At 36.3% G+C, this 19,759-nt stretch overlaps 2 protein-coding genes and 2 pseudogenes across 3 annotated transcripts; 2 read left to right on the forward strand and 2 right to left on the reverse strand.

Moving 5' to 3' along the window:
- The first annotated feature begins 330 nt into the window (after positions 1-330).
- Positions 331-1,897, forward strand: LOC148999840 (uncharacterized). Its single transcript, XM_089140254.1, has one exon. It carries the CDS (start codon positions 452-454, stop codon positions 806-808), a length of 357 nt encoding a protein of 118 aa, XP_088996380.1. The 5' UTR covers positions 331-451; the 3' UTR covers positions 809-1,897.
- A 3,781-nt stretch (positions 1,898-5,678) lies between these two features.
- On the reverse strand, positions 5,679-7,210 carry LOC148999841 (F-box/FBD/LRR-repeat protein At1g13570-like; annotated as a pseudogene). The gene is made up of 2 exons (XR_016170813.1): positions 6,078-7,210; positions 5,679-5,996 (listed from the first exon to the last, which is right to left on the reverse strand). The product of XR_016170813.1 is annotated as an F-box/FBD/LRR-repeat protein At1g13570-like (transcript).
- A 4,895-nt stretch (positions 7,211-12,105) lies between these two features.
- On the reverse strand, positions 12,106-13,776 carry LOC148999842 (F-box/FBD/LRR-repeat protein At1g13570-like). The gene is made up of 4 exons (XM_089140618.1): positions 13,721-13,776; positions 12,831-13,639; positions 12,587-12,742; positions 12,106-12,505 (listed from the first exon to the last, which is right to left on the reverse strand). Exons 2-4 carry the CDS (start codon positions 13,635-13,637, stop codon positions 12,176-12,178), a joined length of 1,293 nt encoding a protein of 430 aa, XP_088996744.1. The 5' UTR covers positions 13,638-13,639; positions 13,721-13,776; the 3' UTR covers positions 12,106-12,175.
- Positions 13,777-18,104: 4,328 nt separating this feature from the next.
- LOC148999843 (F-box/FBD/LRR-repeat protein At1g13570-like) lies at positions 18,105-19,547 on the forward strand (annotated as a pseudogene).
- Positions 19,548-19,759: the final 212 nt, after the last annotated feature.

Consider the following 19,759-nt stretch of genomic DNA (forward strand, 5'->3'; position numbering starts at 1 on the left):
ATGTAACTTGATTTTCAATAACAAAATATTTTTTGATAAATAAAAAAAAGTTTCTATTTGCTACTTATGAACTCTTTCAATTAGGGTAAAATGAATATTTTTAATATATTTGTTAACCGATAAAATCATCATTGAATCCCAAATTTTAATGGAGAAGTTGTGGATTCAATTTTGCCGACGGCATATGTAATATCTCCATCCTTATCTCCAATTTATTTATATATATAAAGTATCTTTGTACCGAAAAAGAAAAGAAAATAAATCCACCCTCACTCTTGACTTGTGGCGGTTTACTCGAGCGAACCTTGGTAGGTTGGCCCAGTACAGGCCCACCCTAATACTGGTCCGATGTTTGGCAATGCGATCCGTCTCCGGGAGTCTTTATTGACGCTTCATCCATCTCTTCTCTCTCTCTCATCAACTGCGAAGTGGTAGAGAAATTTCAACGAACATGTCATCTTCAAGGGGCTTCGCTGCCGCAGCAGGAACTCTGAGAAGCCGTCTCAGCTCGTCGCTGCGTAAGAGAGGAGGCGGAGAAGGGGTGAGTCGATGGACGAGCCCAGGTCACCAAGAGCGACCCAACGGTTACCTCTTCAATAGACCCCCACCTCCACCTGGGCAGTCCAGGAAATGGGAGGATTGGGAGCTTCCTTACTATATCACTGGTTTCCTCACCGTGGTCATTCTCGGTGTCGGTCTCAATGCTAAGCCTGATTTCACCATCGAAACTTGGGCTCACAAGAAAGCCCTCGAACGCCTGGAGAACCAGAAAATTGCTCTCGCTTCTGCTGCTGATGAATCTGAGTGATTGGTGATTCGGGTATAGTTTGTCAGATCTACCCTTTTCGTGTTTTATGGTTTCCTTTTATGGGCTTGAAGCTTTTCTGCCGATCGTGGTCGGGGAACTGTGAATTTTGTGTTGATAGTATCTGGAATAATCGTAGGTAGTACAATAAAAATGTCAACTTTTCAAATCGTAACACTTGATGCTCTTCATTGGTTTCCGTATGGTTTATTATGAAGTTGAACACCTTTAGAATTTTAAGAGAAATCACGATTAGTTCCGTTCAGTTTATTCATGCTCGTGTATTTTAATTTTTATTGCCTCTTTGTTAATGATGGACGAGGGGGATTTCGATTCTAAATTGTGTTCCATGAAATATTATCGTGTGTTTAGGATATTGCTTAATTTTGAATGAGGGGTTATAATTCTTGCCCACATTCACTGGAAAGAACAATGCGCTTAACTGAGATTTTTGTGATATTATAATTTCAATCGATTAACACAAGCATTAAAGGTGATGTATATCTCCCATGGAAGAGGAATTGGTGGGCTTTGGTTTCTTTGATGCATTTATAAAGAGAAGAATGTATTGAGATTATGGCTGGTTTGTCTGCGAGTTGTCCTTTGACAGCATGTCTATGAGGGGATTCAGAGAGAAGATCAGTCAAATTAGCATAAATGTGTATGTTTCTGGTTTTCACATGGATTAAGTAGCTCATTTAACTCTGTGCCATCATAATCAGAATAAGAACAATAGTGCTGCTTGCATCACTGCACATTAGGGTATTGCTGTTCTCTGTGGTTACAGTTCTTTAAATTCTGTTACAAGGTATCCTGATTTTTTTTCAGACCAATGCAAATTATTTTCGTATGCCTTTATGAGTTACTTTTCATTGCTATTGGTGAAGTCAAATTATAACAGTATCTTTAGTTGCTTTGCCTTCCCCCCTCCTTGGGGCTGTAGAATCCGAATCCTTTATGATGTTCTAATTATGTTTTCTTTCCCTTATTTGTTCTGTTGCATTTATTAACCTACTTGGTGAAACTAGGCATAGATTCTAAACAGTATAAGTTTTCCATAGGGCAGCATGAAACATCTTGGCAGTTGGCACTAAAAACACTTCAGTTTTTTTTATGTGGGGGGTGGGAAGGAGGGTGGGGTGGGTGGGAAGTATGTTAAAAGGCCCTTATATTTCTGTTTGAACTTGAAAGAGTTATTGTCAAGGTCTTGATTAGTTTTCTGGGGTTTTGGAAAGTTCAAGCTGAGTTGCAGGTGCTTTTTTCTTTTACACATGATATTACAAATTAATTATTTATTTATTTTCATTTGGGAATGAAGGTTCTATAATATTTTATTTGTTTTCTGTTCTGATGAAAAATTAATGACCCTACACAATTCCATTGTAATATCTAGCATGAAAACCATTTCCAAACTTGAACCTAGAAGAGCTTGAAAGTTTTCAAGAGGAGCCCATCCAGCCACAAGGAGTACTGCTTTCTCTTTGGCCATTTTTCCCCCTTGGGTAAATAGCAATGTATTCAACAAAGCTTAAGTAATATGGAGAAGCCACTGAAGGAGGGAGCGAAGATGGTAAGAAAAGAGGAAACACAGCATAAAGTACAAATAGAGGGCAACCTTAAGGAGGGACTGGGTTGTAGCCAATGATGAATGAGACAAATTTAAAGCTGAAACAGTAAGGTTGTTTCTGCTGTTATCAGGAGCATAAGCTGAGGAGCAACCCAATTTTCCAAGGGTCTCAAAACCAATGAGTCCCAGGGTTACTTCTGATTTGTTGATTCGTCTGTCCATCTTCTAAGATATCTTTTATATCAAACCTGGTAAATTGAGGCAAAAATGCAAGCTTACCAGTAAAGTCACAACATGATTTATTGGGAAAGACTCTAGTCTTAACCCATATTGATTCCTCCTCCTAACAGAGGATGCTTACAGAAATCAACCAAAACATTCTGACAAAATTCATTTAAATGGGATGAGAAAAGGTCAACTCAAAGAAGAGGATGAACATCAGTCTAATTCTGTTACAGTTTATCACACATGAGGTGGACGATGAAAGAAGCTGGCAGGAAGAAGTGCTTGCTTGGTTGGTAAGTTGCCAGTAGAGTGCAAGCTTCTAGGATGTCGTAATTTTGATTCTCCTATCTTTACCTTATGCCACAAGGCATCTCCTTTGAGTCCTTTCTATCTTGTTTCTTATCTCTCTTGCATGCGTAGCTAAAGTCCCATTGGATAGTTAGATAGGATGTACTCCTCTCCCCAGTCACCACACCCCTCCCCCATCCCTTCAAACACAAAAAAAAGGTGGTCTGGGTCTGTGAGTAATAAAACTGTGTGAGGTAATATGACCAGGAAATTGAACACCTATAGACTTAGGAACCTAAGGGCAATGGGAATGAACTGACTCCCATGCTGAAAGGCAAGAGAAGAGGCTTGGGTTACTAGCAGTCCATCTCACCAACTCACCAGTACTTATCGACACATGGGAGGGCTGACCAAGCATCCTGCGAAGGTGGGGAAGGAGAGAGACCGGGACTTCGGTGCTTTTCAACCATGACGGGAGACGGCATAGCCATGTAATCAGAGCCAACGTCATATGGTTATCAATAGAATTGAGAGTTCCATTGGGGTTGCCAAGGATCAAGCCAAATAAGGTTGTTAGCACCATCATCAATGTTGGATTCAGTCACATCTCTCACAGGCTGCCTGTGTTTTTAAGCTTCATTTTTTAGATCCTAGAGGAGTCAGTGCTACTAGAGATTGTCCAAATAGAGTCCTCCTGAAGGTGCAGAGCATATACCCTGTCAAACAGATGATCAGATGTCTAGAAGACATTTGTAGCCAGTTTAAGAGTTCCTGATGAACATAACTCAGCTTTTGGTTAGCACAGATTCCCTATGGATAGTGTGAACGAACCCATTGTTATCTATGCCCTTCCATAAGAGTGCACTACTTGTAGGGACTACATCTGCTTCATAATCAAAACAGACCAAAAACTCCAGGCCAGTAGAAGTAAAAACATCGCATGATTGCCCGAACTACTGCTGTACCTGCATAGGATAACAGCTTTACAAAGCTGGGGCTTCTTACATAGGGCATCAAGAATAGGAGTGCAGTGGCTGGCTAGTAGGTTGGAGGTCATGCGATGAAGGCATAGGTACATGATGGGGAAAGGACCTAGTAGGGAGATCCCAGCTAAGGAAGATAGCTACTTGTGCATCTCATCCAGCACTCCAGCCAGAATAGTTGAAAATTGAGCTTGATTTGATATGATTTCTATTCAACTTTCATGGGGTAATTTCTTTTCTGAAATTTTATGGTTTGATTTTTGCACCTTTTTTGGGTGAATACTTTTGCATCTTATTTCAATGAAACTGAATAGGAATCTAAAATAGCTGAGAGGCTCTTTCAATTTTAAAATAGAAATTGATTTCTCTGAAATCGCTGCTGCAAGTAAAGAGAGAGAGAGGAGGGAAGAGAGTTTTGGAGAGAAGAGGAGAATGATGAGAATTTGAGAGGATAGAAAATTGGAAGATGAAAGACAGTTACCGCTGACCAAACCTTTGTCTATGTATATAAACTGAGTCAAAGTTTCAAGAAGAAACTCTCCTAACTAAAGAGCAAGGACTTGGTCAATGATTGGCACCTGCTATCTGGGTTTTTCTGCCACAAGGCAGTATCTATATTAATATGAAAATGTTCTTTTGATCTCTTTGGTCTCTCTGTCCGGAAATCTCTCTCCTGGATTTCATACTTGAAACTAGCCGTAATTCTCCTCTCTGCAATATTTAGATCTACATTTTTTGGTCTTACTATTTTGTTACTGTTTTCATTCCTTCCATTTATCAGATCTGATTACCTATCCTGTAACCTGTTTTTAAACCACATCTAATTTTCTCTGTTAGTTCCTATTCCATTTACTTATCCAAACATTCCTTCTCATTATTAGCTACTGCATATATCATTGTACCTTGGGGGCATGTTTGCATTGTTTATTCGTATCTTTGGATATGAAACTGCATTGACATTTTTGAAATGAAATGTCAGCCTGCCTCTCCTGAAAGAGCATTTTATTCCTACTATGTGCCTATATGTTCATTCCTCTCTTTGGCTTTGATTTATGTCATCCTACTTTGCATTTGTGACAAGTAGTAAACAAGAAAAACAAGGTATGGAGAAGAACAGGAAAAGAAGAAAAAAGCAAGGTGGGAGAGATTGCCCCACCATGTATTCCAAACTTTCCGGAACTAAGGGCACCATCCATATTTTCATGTTAAGTGTTGCTTCCACTAGCTCAATATCATCTTTTCATCGGCCCTCAATAAATGTTAATATATATAGTTGCTGATCATAACTTGTTGAGGTGAATTTTCACCAAGTTTGCATAATCAAACATTGCTTCCACTACATATCTGAAATCTTACCAGCCATTACTGAGATTTCCTCCCTCTTTCTCTCTGTCTCTCTACCAGCTCCAATAATGCAATCTAGCAAAATGGATCTACTCTTTGACTAAAATATGAGATTGACAGAATCTGAAAGTCCACAATTCCTCAAGATGAGAGCGAGGTGGATGATGGCATTTTGCAAATCATTAGGATCCATAAAACATTGAAAATCAAGCCTTTATATAAAAAAAACAAAAGCATTATATTAACAAGTTAAAATACGTAGAGTCCATGCTACTAGTTACAACATTATGGAGTTTGAAGTGTATAGCACAGGTGGCCAAGTTATGAGCTGGTCCAATTTAGTTAGCAGGTTGGAACAGTCCCAAGTTTATATTTACAAAGTTAAGCCTTTGTTACTAGTTGTTTCAATTGGAAACTTGAATAAGCCTCAACATATCCATTTGACTATGTATGAACACCTAAATTTGAACAAGGCTAGTATTCATCATCATTTCTGTAAGTTTCAGACTATGTAAATTTCAGCTTCTGGTGAAGCTCTTCTGAATTGAAGCAATTCTTTCAATAATGGTACTAGCTCGATAGCCCTTTTTCCAGGAGTGATATACATCGTTTCAAGCATTGGCGAATTGGCGAGGATAAATTTAATCAGTATCAATTCAGTGTCCATGCCGGAGAGTTTAGACATATTTACAGTGTGGAGTTTGTTGAATGTACACTCCAATTGATCTTTTGCTTCATGCAGATCCATGACAGGAACAGTTGCTCGTTCCCTATTATGCCAGAACTGGAAGAAGAAAAAGTTAAACGAGAGAAAAGAATCACAAGAAGAGAAAAACAAAAAGGAATGGTATTACAAGAATGATACCACGATTTCAAGCTCCTGCAAGTTAGGAGAGCCATTGAGTAAACATATAGCAACTGAAATCTCTTTCATATCTTCTGTGTTTAATGCGAAATAGATGCTCTTCAGATGATTATAAGTACAAGGAGGCCTCCTTGCTACATAACCAGCAGCTAAGGACTGCAACATAATGCAAGTAGTGATAAATATAAAAGATTTAATGCCAATTTCCGAGTAAATATGAAGAGTAATTGCACAGTTCTGTCACCTGGAAAAACCAGCTGTCCAAGACAAGAATTTGAATATTGAATAGAGAGCCAAGAATGTCACTAAGATTGCCGGTTCTTCGTTGATCAAGATAAGCAGGTGTTGTTGCATCAATGCTTGCATATACCAAAAGTCTCAAATCTTTGAGGCATATATCGATGAATTTTGCCGAGATCCGCAAGTACTTGAGTTTTGGATTGCTAATTTCAATATGAGTAGGACCATCAATATCAATCAGTGTCAAATTCTCTAGTTGAGGGCAGGTAGAAACCAAACATTTAAAAATTGCAGTAGTGAGTGTAACTTTCTGCAAATTCAGACTTGTGAGAAAATCAAAGCCTTTGAACTTCACAGGAAGTGTGATATTACAGCCAACAAGCGATAGATGAATCAGGTTCTTAAAAGAAAACAGACATGGAAGAACATTATAGCGCCAGGATTTAGAAATTTGAAGCTTAAATACTGTCAAAGGACTTGGTATGAGATGAAGAATCCAGCTGTCTATCTCTGAACAGGATTGTAAATCTGAACAAGAGATCTTGAATGCCAGAATTGGGCCTCTGTGAAGCAAAAGAACATGATTGACAATTCTCACAAGTTTATCATGAGCTAGTGAACCATCAGAAATTCTTATACATCCATCAGTGAAGGTGAGATGAGAAGTTGAAACCCATTTGTATCTCCAGCTAGTTGATAAGATACTTGTCCTCACCACATCTCTTATTGACAACCTTGAGAAGATATTGTCTAGTATAATTTCTGGCAGGTCACTCAGTCTGTCCAGGGTTGAACATAAAGCCATTTCCATTCCTGCATGAAACTAGAATTGGTATCAGAAAATCTAACAGAAAAAGGAACAAAGAGGCTTAAAAAGCTTTCTCTTTGTTTACATGAACATGAACCTAACAGTGAATGGAATCTTAAAATCTGAACGTGAGAATTTAGAGACCACCTCTATTTCTCTTTGGGCTTCTTTGGCTCAGGATGTATTTTAACTATCTCTTCAGCTCTTACTTTCACAAGCACACATTACAACCGTACTGGTAGAAGAAAAACGTGGGAACTTCAACGAAGAGGGAAAAAGGAGAATGAGAGAAGATGAACAGTAAGAGGAAAGAAAAGAATCTTAGAATTTGCACGGGAAGAAAAGAATTGAACCTGGCCTGCAATATAGACTATAGGAAAGATTGTATGAGTTGATTTGGTAGATCTAAGGAAAGAAGATCTGCAGTTGAAGAAATCCTACCAAATGAGAACGAAGATCTCTTTATCCATCCGTCCTCCATATTATGACTACTACAATGTTGGTGACATCTGATTTTTACTCTAGTTTTTCTTGTTGAAAGAACTACATCAATATATAATACTAATTAAAATACACGAATGATGGTCATGTAAGTACATCGCAACCAAAATTCATCAAAATTAACCTCGAAGGGTTGGTTAATTATTTGATTAAAGACCAACTCCTCATAATATAGAGTCAAGAATTTGAATCTTCTTGGGATTAAAGGCAAAACCTTACCGTATCTTTAAATTATATATAAAACCTACATTAAAAATGTAGTTGAGATGCGTATAAACTAACTTGAGTACATCTCAGGTCCCAAAAAAAAAAAAAAAAGGAAAAGAAGTTCATCAATATTGGATTAATTGACCAAGAATTAAACCCATTTCAGACTTGCATTGGTAGTAGATCAAGGTAGCAAATGATCTGCCGTGCCAGCACAACCTTGCAGTGCTGTCCCGAAGATGTCATTTATACAAAGAACAATAATTTATGCATGTAAATTGCGGGTTCACAATGTGCAAGAAATGAAGTGCTAATTTTCTTGTAGGTCTAGTCCCGGTGGTGGAGGAGATTCATTTGGGTGTAAATTGCCTTCTAGCCACTTCGCAAGTGTTCATTCATGAAGAAAGGCTTGGGAAAAAGTTTTATCACGTCTGATTTCTCTTGTATGATCTATATTATTATAATCTAATATAATATTTTCCTCCTAGTTTAAAAAAATAATAACAATAAATCCATGTATTAATTGGCATGTTAAACTTTTTTTTAATTTCCATATTTAGGTCCCGAATATATAAACTCTAGTTAGAAAACCATGAATTTATCCTTCTTATATTGATATTTTAGGTAGAATGGTCCATTCAATAAAAAAATTAATAAATATTAAGATGGTTTTAAATTTTGTTCAAGAATTTAGCAGTTTCATCAAGTTATGTCTAGAATTTCCATTCCAAAGAATGATTGAACAAACAATACTTGTTTGAGAGATGGATTAAGAAAAAATTGCCTATGTAATTTTATTTTAAGTGTAATATATACTAGTAAAGTTACACATGCATGTTATTCAAGACATTGTTACTACTCAAAATAAATCCTATTCCATGTTAACGACCAATTAATTTGAATACTATCTTAATTAGGGTTTTCAGCAATGAGCAAAAATGACATATACAGGATAAAACAAATTGAATTCCAAACAACTAAGGCAGAAAGATATCAACTAAATGAATTAGAATAACAAGATAAAAATAAAATGGGCACAAAATCGCAATGCCTTGACGGTTAAACTTCATCGATCATAGTGGCTTTCTCAAAGTTGAGTATTTCAGGACAAGAGACGTAGCAAAGGTTAGTCGATTTCAAAGAAATCTGAACCAGAAAACCTTATCAACAGTTAGGATCAAACAAAGAAATAAAAAATTTACATTCTGGTCATCCCCAGCTTTAACATGAGGAAGCCGTCCATTTGCTACTAAAGTTCAAAACCCATTAGAGATCTACTTATGTTGAATTAAGATTCTTTAATCTGTAAAAGAAGAAATTATAATTTGACTAAGCAATAATAGAATTAAAATACTTCTTTTCAAGATATATTCCAACCTTGTAGAAATGATATAAAAGAAAAGGAAGATTTTGCACTGAAACAAACCAACGTGAACGATGAAACTTGAAGATGATTACCACAATATGAAACACAAATGATGTCAAGGATCTTACAAGCAATCAGGGTGCTCACCCCAATTGGACAGGTATACCATCATTTGGTATTTTGAGCTTCTAAAGATAAAGATCCATTTGCTTGTGTGACCTTGAGATATTTATATTTCTAGAGTAGTAGAGATGACCAGCCATAAAGTCTACCTTAAGTGAGATGCTAACCCACTAATGCTCATATCCGGAATGCCATTAAAGTTTACCTTGACAATTACTAAAAAACCCCCAAAAAAATTAGGGAACAAAATTACAAGACTACCATTAAATAAAATAAAACAAAACAAAAGTAGTTTTGCAAAAATAGAGAAGAAAATAGATAAGTTTTTACTAATATTTAAAAACAAATTTGCAAAACCACTTTATCGATAAATCCTTTCAAAATGCAGTTTGTAGGTACGCGTATATACTTTCGTAATTGTCAAGTCATTGACAATAGAGTACTAGTTACTAAGATCAATACTCAACGTACACATAATCTTTACATGGATGGACTCCACAAATTTAAAGTATATTAACCATATAGAAACTAGTCCTCATATCTCCTATCTCCTACCGTTTGAGCAATTTTAATTTGTACCTCTTAAACCCATCATAGTCCAACAATGTATATTTGCACAATAATACATTATGATGGGTGCAGTCAAGTCAATGAGTACAAATTGATTCAAACCGGATGATCATTCATAAAAACAATCCAATAGACCAAATAACGACATATATCATCATAAGCAATAAATGCTATATATAATTAAAATAACCTTACAAGTGTCCAATGTAAATGTGCAAGTAATATAATGACATGTGTTGGACCACACAATTCCTGCACTAGGGAGATCCCACCTTACGAAGATTGCTACTTGTGCATCTCATCTGGCACTTCAGCCAGAATGGTTGAAAATGAGCTTAATTTGATATGATTTCTATTCAACTTTCATTGGGTGATTTCTTGAAATTCTTTGGTTTGATTTTTACAACTTATTCAATGAAACTGAATAGGAATCTAAAATAGCTGAGAGGCTCTTTCAATCTTAAATTGAAATTGATTTCTCTGTAATCACTGCTGCAAGTAGAGAGAGAGAGTTTTGGAGAGAAGATAGCAAAATTGGAAGACGAAAGACAGTTACCGTTGACCAAACCTTTGTCTATGTATATGAACTGAGTGAAAGATTCAAGAAGAAACTCTCCTAACTAAAGAGCAAGGACTTGGTCAATGATTGACACCTACTATCTGGGTAATTCTGCTACAAGGCAGTATCTATGTCAATATGAAAATGTTCTTTTGATCTGTTTGGTCTCTCTATCCGGAAATCTCTCTTCCGGATTTCATACTTGAAAAACTAGCCATGATTCTCTTCTCCGCAATATTTAGATCCACATTTTTTTTGTCTTACTATTTTGTTACTGTTTTTATTCCTTCCATTTATCAGATCTAATTACCTATCCTGTAACCTGTTCTTGAACCACATCTAATTAATTACAAAGAGTTGTGCACATGGCATTATACAGAAGTAGAGTCCTTCTTCATTAGTGTTCTAGGACTCTTGTAGTTGTGGTTCTAGGACTTTTGAGTTACAATGTTTTGATTAAGGTTTTGTACCAATTAGTATCAAACTCTTCTTTGGGTTGATTAGAGCTTTTGTGAGTACCGATTGTAGAGTTCTTCTTGGATGTAGTAGTTGGTGTTTGATCGGTTGTGGGACATCTAACAATGGTGGAACTCTTGGAAGCCTTGAATGTAGTAACTGATGTTTGATCAGCTATGAGACTTCTAATAACAGTGAAACTCTTGGAAGCAACCTTAGCCGCATAAGCTTGAGATGGAGTGGCGGCTAAGGTTTCGATTGATTTTCCAGAAATATCCCTAATAGTCTCCTATTCCATTTACATATCCAAACATTCCTTCTCATTATTTAGTGCATGTATCAATATACCTTTGGGCATGTTTACATCGTTTATTTGTATCTTTGGATATGAAACTACATTGACATTTTTTAAATGAAATGTCAGCCTGCCTCTCCTGAAAGAGCATTTTATTCCTACTATGTGCCTATATGTTCATGCCTCTCTTTGGCTTTGGTTTATGTCATCCTACTTTACATTTGTGACAAGTAGTAAACCAGAAAAACAAGGTATGGAGAAGAACAGGAAAAGAAGAGAGAAGCAAGGTGGGAGAGATTGCCCCACTGTGTATTCCCACCTCTCCGGAACTAAGGGCACCATCCATATATTTTATGTAATGTGTTGCTTCCACTAGCTCAAAATCATCTTTTCATCGGCCTTCAATAAATGTTAATATATAGTTGCTGATCATAACTTGTTGAGGTGAATTTTCACCAAGTTTGCATAATCAAACATTGCTTCCACTACATATGTGAAATCCTACCAGCCATTACAGAGATTTCCTCCCTCTCTCTCTCTCTCTCTCTACCAGCTCCAATAATGCAATCTAGCAAAATGGATCTACTCTTTTGACTAAAATATGAGATTGACAGAATTTGAAAGTCCACAGTTCCTCAAGATGAAAGCGAGGTGGATGATGGCATTTTGCAAATCATTAGGACCCATAAAACATTGAAAATCAAGCCTTTATATGAAAAAACTAAAGCATAATATTAACAAGTGAAAATATGTACAGAGTCCATCCTACTAGTTACAACATTATGGAGTTTTGAAGTGTATAGCACAGGTGGCCAAGTTATGAGCTGGTCCAATTCAGTTAGCAGGTTGGAACAGTCCCAAGTTTATATTTACAAAGTTAAGCCTTTGTCCCTAGTTATTTCAATTGGTAACATGAATAATACTCCTCAACATATACATTTGACTATGTATGAACACCCAGACTCGAACAAAGCTAGTTGTATTCCTGACCCCCATCCCTGTAATTTTCAGTGTAAGTTTCAGAGACTATGTAAATTTCAGCTTCTGGTGAAGCTCTTCTGAATTGAAGCAGTTCTTTCAATAATGATACTAGCTCGATAGCCCTTTTTCCAAGAGTGATATACATGGTTTCAAGCATCGGCGAATTGGCAAGGATAAATTTAATCAGTATCAATTCAGTTTCCACGCCGAAGAGTTTAGACATATTTACAGTCCGAAGTTTGTTGAATGTACACTCCAATTGATCTTTTGCTTCACGCAGATCCATGACAGGAACAATTGCATATTCCCTCTTATGCCAGAACTGGAAGAAGAAAAAGTTAAACGAGAGCAAAGAACCACAAGAAGAGAAAAACAAAAAAGAATGGTATTACAAGAAAGATACCACGATTTCAAGCTCTTGCAAGTTAGGAGAACTATTGAGTAAACATATAGCAACTGAAATCTCTTTCATATCTTCTGTGTTTAATGCGAAATAGAGGCTCTTCAGATGATTATAAGTACGAGGAGGCCTCCTTGCTACGTAACCAGCAGCTAAGGACTGCAACATAATGCAAGTAGTGATAAATATAAAAGACTGTATGTCAATTTCCGATTAAATATGGAGAGTAATTGCACAGCTCTGTCACCTGGAAAAACCAGCCGTCCAGGACAAGAATTTGAATACTCAATAGAGAACCAAGAATGTCACTAAAGTTGCCGGTTCTCCGATGATCAGAATAAGCAGCAGTGGTTGCATCAATGCTTGCATATACCAAAAGTCTCAAATCTTTGAGGCGTATACCGTTGAATTTCCCGGAGATCTGCAAGTACTTGAGTTTTGGATTGCTAATTTCAATATGAATAGGGACATCAATATCATTCAGTGTCAAATGCTCTAGTTGAGGGCAGTTTGAAACCAAACATTTCAAAGTTGCAGTAGTGAGTGCAACTTTCTGCAAATTCAGATTTGTGAGAAAATCAAAGCCTTTGAACTTCACAGGAAGTGTGATTATACAGCCAACTAGCGATAGATGAATCAGTTTCTTAAAAGAGAATAGACATGGAAGAACATTATGGTGCCGGGATTTAGAAATTTTAAGCTTAAATTCTGTCAAAGGACTTGGTAAGAGATGAAGAATCCAACTGTCTATCTCTGAACAGGATTGTAAATCTGAACAAGAGATCTTGAATGCCAGAATTGGGCCTCTGTGAAGCAAAAGAACATGATTGACAATTCTCACTAGTTTATCATGACCTAGTGAACCATCAGAAATTCTTATACATCCATCAGTGAAGTTGAGATGTGAAGTTGAAACCCATTTGTATCTCCAGCTAGTTGATAAGATACTGGCCCTCACCGCATCTCTAATTGACAACCTTGAGAAGATATTGTCTAGTATAATTTCTGGCAGGTCATTCAGCGTGTCCAGGGTTGAACATGAAGCCATTTCCATTCCTGCATGAAACTAGAATTCGGTATCAGAAAACACAACAGCAAAAGGAACAAAGAGGCTTAAAAAGCTTTCTCTTTGTTTACCTGAACATGAACCTAACAGTGATTGGAATCTTAAAATCTGAACGTGAGAATTTAGAGACCACCTCTATCTCTCTTGGGCTTCTTTGGCTCAGGATGTATTTTAACTATCTCTTCAGCTCTTATTTTCACAAGCACACATTACAACCGTACTGGTAGAAAAAAAAAACCCGGGAACTTCAACGAAGAGGGAAAAAGGAGAATGAGAGAAGATGAAGAGTTAGAGCAAAGAAAAGAATCCTAGAATTTGCACAGGAAGAAAAGAATTGAACCTGGCCTGCAATATAGACTAAGAAGGATTGTATGAGTTGATTTGGTAGATCTAAGGAAAGAAGATCTGCAGTTGAAGTGATCCTACCAAATGAGAACGAAGATCTCTTCATCCATCAGTCCTCCATATTATCACTACTACAATTTTGATGACATCTGATTTTTACTGTAGTATTTCTTGTTGAAAGAACTACATCAATAATGCTAGTTAAAATACACACACTACATGATGGTCGTGTAAGTTCATCGCAACCAAAATTCATCAAAATTAACCTCAAGGGGTTGGTTTTGTTGGTTAAAGATCAAATTCTTCATAATAGGGAGTCAAGAATTAATTTGAATTTTCTTGGTATTAGGGGCGAAGCTTCACCTGTATATTTAAATTATATATAAAATTTGACGATGTAGTCGAGATGCATGTAAAGTAACTTGAATTCATCTCAGGTCCCAAAAAATTATGAAAGAAATTCATCCATGTTGGATTAATTGGCCATGGATTAAACTCATTTCAGACTTGCATGGGTAGCAAATGATCTCCTGTGCTAGCACAACCTTGCAATGCTGTCCCGAAGATGGTAAAGGGTTTAGTCAATCACTCTACATCCTTTTTACATGAAGAAACAAATAGGATTGAAAATGAATTTCAAGTAATAATGTCAAAAGGTAAGATAGTAGTTAACATTTCTACCAAAAAAGATATTGTTAACATTGGTAAAAATTGTCATCTCAACCTTGAGCCTAAAACTAACAATAAGTGTATGCTCGTCAAAAACAATTTCTTCCCTTTTTTGGTAGAATGCTAAATACTTGTCAGTTTTTCAAACCAAGAGTAGACGTACGTGTCATTTATCCTAAGCACAATAAATTTATGTATGTAAATTGCGAGTTCACAATGTGCAAGAAATGAACCGAAGTGCTAATTTTCTTGTTGGTCTAGTCTCGGTAGTAGAGGAGATTCATTTAGATGTAAATTGTCTTCTAGCCACTTTGTAGGCGTTCATTCGTGAAGAAACGCTAGGGAGAAAGTTTTATCGTGTTTGATATCTCTTGTATGATTTATATTATTATAATCTGATATAGTATTTTCACTCTAGTTTAAAAGAAATAATAATAAATCTATGTATACTCTCAAGACGAAAAACCCCCAGCCGCCCCCGAACTCCCCCACCATCCCGCCGGCGAGAGGACCAGCAGCCTCTTCGCCTCGATCTCCTTCTCCCTCTCTCCTCCTCTTCCCACCTTCTTCCCCTCCCTCCTCTGCTTACATCTGATCGAATCGAATTTTTTTCCTTTTCTTCCTTTTCTCTGGTTTCGAAAACGAGATATGAACCGTCTCCGACTCTCTCATCGCCAATCTCTCTCATCTTCCCGTTTGCTCTATCCGGCTCTTCTTCATCTCGCCGCTTTTTTTCTCTCCTCCATTTCGACCGCGCTTTCTTCCTCTTTCTCCTCGTCCCGCTCGCTCCCGCCCCGCTCTCCGCCTCCCCCCTCCCCCCTCCCACTCCACTCCATCTCCGCCTCCCGCCCCCCCGATCTCCGCCCTTGCCTCTTGTTTTTGTTCGGATAATCGAATCGTAGTTTTTGGCTCCGATCTATTTTGTTTTTCGGCCATTCCCCCCTGGGGACTTCTTTTCCCTTTCTTCGTTTTTAAATAACAAAAAATTCCTTTGGTTGCGGGGTTGGTGGACACACCGCCGAAAACTCCAAATCTAGATACAAGTCTTTCCAGCTTGAACACCTCATGGAGCCGGTGGCGACCCCCTCCGCCCTTTTGATGTACCCCGGCAAGCAGCGATTTTTGTGTCCGCCTTGAGGCGGTTGCGTCCGTCCTTGGGCGGTTAGTGTTCGCCTTTGAGGCGGATTTTGTTCCCTGTGGGTGCCGTTGGGATTTGTTGCGGTTTTTCTAGGGTATATTGCCTTGACCCCCTCGTGACCTGTCTGTATGATAATTTGATCACTTTTCGCTACTTGGTTCGGTGTGAACCTTGTGTTTTCATGCAACTGTGTGTCTGTACTTTTCTTTCTTTAATGAATGAAGTACTGCTTACCAAAAAAAATAATTAATAATAAATCTATGTATTAATTGACATGTTAATTTTTTTTAATCACCATATTTAGGTCCCGAACGTACAAACTTTGGTTAGAAAACCATGAATTTATCCTTTTTGTATTGATATTTTAGGTAGAATGGTCCATTCATCCAAAAATTAATAAATATTATGATGGATTTAAAATTTGTTCAAGAATTAGATAGTCACATCAAGTTATGTATAGAATTTTCATTTCAAAGAATGAATAAACACACAATACTTGTCAAAAGATGGATCAAGAAAAGATTGCTTATGTAATTTTATTTAAGTTTAATATATACTAGTAAAGTTTTATACATGCAAATGCACATGGTGGTGTTTGTTCAAATATGAATTTATATTGCATATTTTTCAAGACATTTTTACTGAATGTATAGTTTTATGATTTAAAAAGATTTAATTAATTGAAATAAGGAAAATTATATATAGTCAAACTCTTTGTTTGCAATCAATAATATCTACTATCCTTAGAAAAAAAAATAATTATAGATGCCTACTAGAGTCAATAACTGAAGTTTTTTGGACAGCTTTGCTAAAAACAGAAAATTTACGTGTAATTTGCCCATAAAAATATAACAAATTAGAAAATATAATATTATTTGGATAGAATGCAATTAAGAGAGTCATGGTAACCAAATGTTTTTTTAGATGAATCTACTCTGGATAATTGGACATTTTTTTCATACGGATGCACTTGTTAGGATCAGAAATTAGATAGACCCTAATTTCACAAATCATGATCTTCTAGAATTATGTCTCTATTGTTGACTCCAAGAAATTTTAGAACTAAACGCTATCTAAACTTACCTAAAATTATGAAAGAAGTTTATATACCTTCTCATATGGAAGATAACATTTCAGTCTAAAGCCCAAATTTTATTTTTCACAAAATCCACCACCATTCTCCTCTTTAATTAACTTGGAGAGAGATTCCTTTGGGCACCATTTGCTTTAAATTTATGGGTGAGTTTAAATAATAAAATTCTAAGCTATGCCTTTTTAAAATTTTATGTAAAGCATAGAAAATAATAAAGTGGGATCAATATTTAATATTGTTTTACAAATACGTATATGATCCACATGTTATTTTCTTTTACAAGTACCTAAATAAAGACTTACCAATAAAAGATTACCTTGATGGGAATTCATTTGGGGTTTAATGATATTTACTTGTGTGCTGTCCTGTTTTTGGTACATCAAAGAACTGATTTAAAAATAAAAATTTGGTGGAATTGATTTTTTGGAATTGATTTTTAATTAAAAGAACTATATATATATATATATATATATATATATATATATATATTTAGAGGGTTGTTTTTGTTTTGGTCTTTCAAAGAATTTGAGTGTTTAGCAGGAAATCTCACTGATATTTTCTGTTTACTTTGAAGTGACATTAGTGTCAGGACTTTTAATGGCTTACTCATAATTTGTTCTGCAAAGCCGTCAAAGCAGATTTTTGTTTTTTTGGAGATTATGTTTCATTTATTTTTTGAGTTGTCTATACTGTAGACAGAGACGAATTGTTTCACCCACTAGGAAAAGAAGAAGGGACGAAGAGGAAGTTTCCAGTGAAGACTATCTCGTCTGCAACTGGTAGGAACACTTCAGCCAAAGCTCCTTTTCTCAGATCAGTTAACTAAAACTAAAGCTAGCAATCTTCTTCTGGGTTTATTTTGCAGGGAAACTGCTCTGTCCAGGTTCATTTCTTTCTTTCTCTTGACACCTTTTAGGGTTCTTTCCCTTCCACATTGTCTCCTTTCTTCTCTTTTTCCATTTTCAATGGATTCATAGCTTTCATTTTTTTGTCATCTTTGTTACAAACCTTGTCAGGGGATGGTTCCTGGTAAAATCTATTAAAATAGTTGTTCACTTGCTAAGGGTTGAAGCTTTTATTGGTTTGCTGTTGGTTTTTACGATATAAAAAATTTGGCTTCAGTTGGTCTATGTTTTCAATGTTACCCAAAAAAGAAACCTGGTTTCAATGACAGAATATTCATTTAACTATTATCCATTGCAGGATTGAAATGGCTCGAGACAGGTTGAGTAATCTGCCAGAAAATATACTAGAGAAAGTCTTAGCACAGTTGTCAATGAGAGATGTGGTGAGAACTGGTGTTTTGTCTACCAGCTGGAGATGGAAATATATTTCATTTCCACATCTCATGTTCAGTGATGAATGTTTATCCATTTCTGCTGATTCGAGAGGTCATGAGAAATTACTGAAAATTGTTAATCATGTTCTCTTACTTCATAGAGGTCCAGTTCTGACATTCAATATCTCTAGTTCCAAGTTAAGAACCTGTTCAGATATAAACAGTTGGATTCTTTACCTTTCATCATATCCTATCAAAGAGTTCAAGCTTCAGATTTCTAAACTCTCATTTCATCATGTTCATCCATGTTTATTCTCCTTTAAAAACCTGATTCATCTTACATTGATTGGCTGCGTAATTGTATTCCCTGCAAAATTCCATGGCTTTAGCTGTCTCACAAGTTTGTTTTTTGAGAAAGTTGGACTCTCTAATGCAACATTGAAATTTTTGGTTTCATCCTGCCCTGAACTTGAAAGCTTGACATTGATTGATATGGAGGGTCCTTCTTTCATTGAAATTAGTAATCCAAAGCTTAAGTACTTGAAGATCTTTGGAAAGTTTATTGGCATTTTCCTCAAAGATTTGAGACTTTTATCTAATGCAAGCTTCCATGCAACCACTCTGCCTATTCCTAACCAACCAAAGATGGCTTCTAATACCATTCTTGCCCATCTACTCAGCATTAGAAAGCTTGTGATTAGTGGCCTTTTTCTACAGGTAATAGGACCTTGTGATTAATTTACATATTTACATAGCAATTGGTTTTCATTCTTTTATGTGTTTAACTACTTGCATTCTATTACAGTCCTTAACAGTTGGTGATGTGGCAACAAGGCTTTCTTTTACATATAATCATTTGAAGAGTATCACCTTCTCACTAAATGCAAAAGATATTAAACAGATTCTGATTGCCATCTCATTATTGAATAGCTCCCCTAATCTGCAAGAACTTGGAATCCTGGTAACTTTCTTGTTGCCATAGCCTTTATTTTTGCGTTCTTATGCTTCATTTTTTTTTTGGTGGAACATTCCTATAGTTGCTTGGTCTCATTAACATTCTCAATTCTCTAGTGCTTTAATCGTCCAGAATATCCTAGAGTTCCTGTCATGAATTTGCAAGAAGCAGAGGAACAGTTGGACTGTACATTTGACAAACTTCGAACTGTAAAAATGTCTAAAGTTGATGGCATTGGAAGTGAGTTGTTATTAATTGAATATATCTTAGCCAACTCACCTATACTTGAGACAGTGTATATCAATTCTTCAAAAAATGCCATTGATGCATTAGAATTATCACAAAAGTTGCTTCAATTCAAAAGAGCTTCGTCAAAAGTGGGAATTACGTATGTATACCATGAAGGCTCTTTCTCTTGAAGTGTCTCAAGATATCATGGAGGGATCAGTGGCCATGGGAACTTTTGACATTTTTGGTTTTTTTGATGACTTAAACACTCCTTTTAGTTCGATTTTGACTTGTGAATATTGCAAAGAACACTGATGTTGTGTCTTTGGTGTACATGAGTTGGCTGTCAATGCTAGGAAGGAGAAACTATCAAGCTCTGTAAATGATCATCTGATTTATTTTC

This window comes from Hakea prostrata, chromosome 11 (assembly GCF_041222555.1).
Source record: "Hakea prostrata isolate BN-2017 chromosome 11, UWA_Hpros_2, whole genome shotgun sequence".
NCBI lineage: Eukaryota > Viridiplantae > Streptophyta > Magnoliopsida > Proteales > Proteaceae > Hakea > Hakea prostrata.